The sequence below is a fragment of the Dryas octopetala genome, chromosome 4 (assembly GCF_963921425.1).
Source record: "Dryas octopetala chromosome 4, drDryOcto1.1, whole genome shotgun sequence".
Taxonomy (NCBI): domain Eukaryota; kingdom Viridiplantae; phylum Streptophyta; class Magnoliopsida; order Rosales; family Rosaceae; genus Dryas; species Dryas octopetala.
Genome location: NC_141369.1, coordinates 12,799,889 through 12,805,409, shown reverse-complemented (window position 1 = coordinate 12,805,409; position 5,521 = coordinate 12,799,889). Strand labels below are relative to the sequence as shown.

General features: G+C 35.4%; 1 protein-coding gene across 1 annotated transcript; it reads left to right on the top strand.

The window, feature by feature from the left end:
• Window positions 1-411: 411 nt before the first annotated feature.
• LOC147286956 (Protein kinase superfamily protein) lies at window positions 412-5,114 on the top strand. The gene is made up of 10 exons (XM_086239536.1): window positions 412-940; window positions 1,743-1,913; window positions 2,037-2,287; window positions 2,380-2,512; window positions 2,623-2,686; window positions 2,787-2,883; window positions 2,960-3,062; window positions 4,135-4,253; window positions 4,333-4,422; window positions 4,677-5,114. The coding sequence occupies exons 1-10, from the start codon at window positions 769-771 to the stop codon at window positions 4,836-4,838; spliced, it is 1,362 nt and encodes a 453-aa protein (XP_086095662.1). The 5' UTR covers window positions 412-768; the 3' UTR covers window positions 4,839-5,114.
• The last annotated feature ends 407 nt before the right edge of the window (window positions 5,115-5,521 follow it).

Here is a 5,521-nt window from a genome sequence, read left to right as displayed (position 1 = left end):
TTGGCTTCCTTAACATACCGTGAGTGAGTGAGTGAGTGAGTGTAATTAGTAAATAGGTTTGAAAGACAAAATTTCACTATGGATGATCAACACATGAACCCATAGTGTAAACTAAACATTAACATCCAGATACAAGAATAATAAAGTCTAAAAAAACTCTCTTTTTTGCTTCACTACACTGCATACAAATAAAACATAATGGCGTCAATTTAGAATTTTCCAAAGAGAATTTATAAAAACATGTTTTTGTCCAACTTATTTTCCATTCTCTAGCCACAAAAAAATAACAAAAAAGACTTAATTTTCATTGGATAATAAGCATTATATTTTTGGTAGACAACTAGAGGATAATGGGCATGATATTTTTGGTTGAGAATAAAGGCCATAATTGAAGAGGGTCCTAGCTCGAGGCTCACGAGGAAAAACCTTCTCCCTCCACTATCAAGATCCCAACCCCATTAGCTTTTTGAAGTTTCATCCTTCTCTTGATAACTACCACATGATTTCATGTCCCATTTGGCTTCGAATTGGATAGATATGCAGATCACGTAAAAAAGTGCTTTCTTGGTTTCCCTACAATAGACTTTTGTCCCCTTCTCCAAAATCCAAACCAACAAGCAAACAAAGTCCATCATGTGTAAAGATTAAAAGATACATATAGATTCAAACTTGGGCAGAGCAGAAGTTTCTCAAAGGCTAAACACCTTACTTCTCACACTCACACTCACACATACAGCACTCTTTCACTTTCTCTGGAAAAAAGGGGACATGAATCCTGCTGTTCTGTTAATACCCATGTGGGTTTTAACCACCGCTTTGTTTGTACCTATAATTGAGGCCAGACCAGAGCCAACAATTTCCACCATTTCTGGCCACATTGTTCTTGCTGAGGAAGAACCCATTTCTCAGTTTTCTGAAAAAACGGAAGCTCAATCTCCAGGTATTTCAACAATCCAGAGTTTCTTTATGTTTAATGTTTAGTTTCACATTATTTTTGATTTAAGTTCTGTTTTTTAGATGGGTTAATAAGTTTTCATGACTTCAAAATTCTGAACTCGATCACTGAAACTCTAACTAAAATGTATAGATTCTCAGTTTAAATTAGTTCATCGTTTGAAGTTTTTAATTTTAACTTTTTTTTCCCTGTTGTGTTCTTTATATGCCTTTGCTTGGTTCCTGAGAAAATGTTGGGGGAAAAGAAAGAGTTGAAAAGGTCAATCTCCAGCAGAGTTCATTAAATTGTCCACTTTTTCTTTTTCTTTATAAAAAAAAAAAAAAGATAATCTTGCGCCCTCTTTTGGTTGCATAAAGAATGTGGCCAAGGAAAGAAATTCAAATTGTGAATCTTTACATTACTAGTTTTCTGAAACCACAAAAAAGCAAAAGTTTCTTCTTAAATATGACTTTGGTCTTTTTTTTTTTTTTGTTTTGAATGTAAGAAAAATTTGAAAATCATAGGACATCTAGATACGAAATTTGGTCTTCTATTCCCACCTCCTTTCCATAGATTTTTCAGGAACCGAAGATAAGCTCACCAGAGTTGTTTTCTCTTTCTTTTCTAGATTGCTAAATTCTATGATCACCTTTAAAGCTTACCATAATTCTTTTGTGGTCAGAATTACATAATTTCCCTTTTATGGACTTCACACATGCACTTGTTCATATATGCTTGTTAATTGGTTATCTGGTCAGTTCATTTCCTAAAGAATGGTTATAATGTTGGACCTTTTCAACTAAAACAGGATCGTCTGAGGTTAGAGTAGTTCACCATCAAGATTTGAACAAGACAATTCTTATAGCAGTCATTGTTGCTTCCACACTCCTGGGTGGAATCTTTCTATTCCTATCATGCTGTTGGATTTATAGGCAGAAAATCTTGAAACACTCTAATGGGAATAAGCGAAAGACAATGGGTAAACTCTTCTCATTAAACATTTCATTTGATTCATGTGCATACTCTATTATCAAGATAATGAACAGTCATAACCCTTCTTTTTTTGTTTTGATTCCCTTCTTCTTTTAATATCCATTTAAAGAGGCTGCAAAGGGGATGTCATTGAGCCCAATAATGGTCGAATTTAAGTCTTTGAGGATGGGGAGTAGGAAGGGCTCACTTGCTCTATTTAATTATCAAGTGCTGGAATCTGCAACAAACAAGTTCAGTGAAAGTAACATTTTGTGTGAGGGTGGGTCTGGACTTGTCTACAGAGCTAGTTTTGATGAGAAATTCATTGCAGCTGTTAAGAAAGTAAATAGCGAAAGGCAGGATTCTGAAAGAGAATTCGAGGTAATTCCATCACAATCAAGGTTTCGATTTGGTTTCCTGAATACGATTTTCTTTTATAGGGGGTTCCCTTTTGATGAATGCTTGTTTTGCAGAATGAGGTGAACTGGTTGAGCAAAATCAAGCATCAAAACATCATCAAAATTTTGGGTTACTGCATTCATGGCGAAGCAAGGTTTCTTGTTTATGAGATGATGCTGAATGGATCCCTAGAAACTCAATTGTGCGGTAGGAAGTTTCTATCAATCTCAATTCATGCAAATGAAAAAAGACACTTGCAAATGCTCACCTTGACTTTACCATTTATTTTGCACGTATTCTTTTTACTAATTTTGCAGGACCTAGTCATGGATCAGCTTTGAGCTGGCATCTGCGGTTGAAAATCGCTGTTGATGTTGCCAGGTAATCCCATTTAACTAAATGTCCAACCCTCTTCTATAAATATATATATATTTATTTGTTAATTAACATGGTACTTATTTCATTGTTCATTCTCGTTAAGGGGATTGGAATATCTTCATGAGCACTGTAATCCCCCTGTTGTCCATAGAGACCTAAAATCATCTAGTATTCTTCTGGATTCAAATTTTAATGCTAAGGTTAGATCCATATGCAAACCCTTGTTATTGACTACCATACTAGTTTCGCCGTCTAATGAGTTTTACATTGATTTAGCTTTCAGATTTTGGTCTTGCTGTAACTTCTGGGATGAAGGGTAAGGACAACATAAAGCTGTCAGGAACTTTGGGTTATGTAGCACCAGAGTACATTTTGGATGGTATGTGAGATTAAAAATGACTCTATTGCATGTATTTAATAACTATTTATTTTCTCAGTCCTTTTCAGTTGCTATCTTTTTCCTCCTGTAAGAGCAGTTTTAAGTTTTTATTTTTTATTTTTTAAAATCATTTGAACTTCTGGAGACATAGCCTCCTGGGCTTTATAGCTCAAGTTCAAATCTTGCCAAGCAAAATAAGACTTTTTTCAATGTATGGAAATGGCACATGATCGTTAAGCATTCTTTGTTCTTTCGATTTTCCATTCATTGCTAAGCATATGCTGGTGATGCACATTATGAGTGTCATTCTGTTGCAAAATGCTCTGAAGTTCCAAAAATGTCTTGGATCATAATTGTTTCTGTAGAGATTAAATTGGACTCTCATGATTTTAATACCAAAAATTGCAATTAATATCTGAAACTTCTAGTGACAAATCTCTTTTTCTTGTGATAATTTTTGTTTACTTCACACAGTCAGGATCCTTTCTTTTTCCCAACCGAAACTCCCATTAAGTAAATTACTTAATGTCAGTGTGGCTGCCTTTGAAAAGCTGTGATGACTAATCATCTGTTTTCCACATGGAATCGGTCTTCAAAGAGATTGTGATAGGCAAACACCATCACCATAAACAATCAGACCCACTGTGCGTTTTTGTGGTCCCAATAACTCTTAAATCATCTCAATAATGTACTTGGCGGTTGAGAATTTGCAATTATTTTGTATTCTGGCTCAGCATGTAATTTTACATTGTGCCTTTTCCAATTTAAGGCAAACAAGTCTGAAAGCCAAAATTAATGCCAATACTGTTAAATAACACAGGTATTTGGCTAGGAACTTACTTTGTTTGCTGTTATATCGGTTGATGTGTCTTATCAAAAAAAAAAAAATTTGGTTGATAGTGGGATTGCTTGAGATGTCAGCAACATATTTATATTCCAGCAATAGGCCTCTAATACAATTTTTTTTTTTCAATTTATACTAAATCATTTCTATAAATGCCAATCTTCTTATATTAACCCTCAATGGTTGCTACATTGATTGTGATAATACTATCTTCATCTTCTTTTTCAGGTAAATTAACTGATAAAAGTGATGTCTATGCTTTTGGAGTTGTACTTTTGGAGCTCTTGATGGGAAGAAAGTTGGTGGAAATAAAAGCAGCAGCTGAATGCCAATCTATAGTCACATGGGTAATTCACTTTCAATCCCCACGCTGGCCCTACGTGAGTAGTTGGAACTTAATGTTTCTGTTGATGAATGGACATGCAGGCCATGCCCCAGCTCACTGACAGGTCAAAGCTTCCAAACATCGTGGATCATGTGATAAAAGATACTATGGATTTAAAACACCTATACCAGGTTCATTGATGAGATAGACTATTTTTACATATTTTTAATCTAGCTAATGGAAAATTCTATGATACAGTTACTGTATGGCATACAACCACTTTTTGATCCTAGGATCATGACAGCTTCACTTTCCACTACTATGATATAGATTTTCCGTCATTACATGTGATTGTATGCCATGCAGCCAGTGTACCAAAGACAAACTCCTAACCTAGTATGTTTTTGTTTGAGTTGCTTAGTTGAAGTTATTGTGCCATGAACAGGTCGCTGCTGTGGCAGTACTATGTGTACAACCCGAACCAAGTTACAGGCCATTGATAACGGATGTACTGCACTCGCTAATCCCTCTTGTGCCCATTGAGCTTGGAGGGTCTCTGAGGATTGCAGACTCTGTATCCTCTGCCTGTGCCAAGCCTTCCCACTGATGAACATTGCTCTATGACTCATATTCATAATACAGTCCAGAGGTGGTCACACTTGTTGCTAGAGGAGGATGGTCTGAATCAGTTAACAGCTTTCCTTTCTGTTCTGCTCATCAATTTTGTATACCCTTTTCCTCAAAGGACTCAGATCCTGGAAAGTTTTGCTCAAAAAACAAAAAACATTTGAGCTTCTTGTTCTTACCGGTTGTACATTGAATCAAATTGAATGTAGACGTTTTATAGAAATCAGAGAAATTTTTTGTTTGTTGGGCTACTCAAGACAGGTTTTTCCTTCAGCTGATTCGTTGTGTGATGTTTGCCTCAGCTAAAATGGAGCTTTTCTTCTTCATTGTGTGATGCCATGCTTATGATTACAACATATATGGATGAAACAAATGTAAAGCGAAAGAAACAAGGAAACAAAACCAATGTTATCGTTGCGAAACGAGAACAAATCGGTAAAATGAAAAAGCTTGTCTCATGCAGGAAGCTAATTTCCAAAACTTCAAATTACTAACAGCAATATATAAACATTGTCTCATGCAGACAGTTTAATTTGCAAAACCATAAATTATAAGATTGTGTAAGATAAATTTTTTTTTTTTGGGTTTTTAAGGCGCAGGCTAATTTGTCACGTTTTACACCATATTCCTTCTCCATTTACTGTTCCTTGAATTGTACAATTG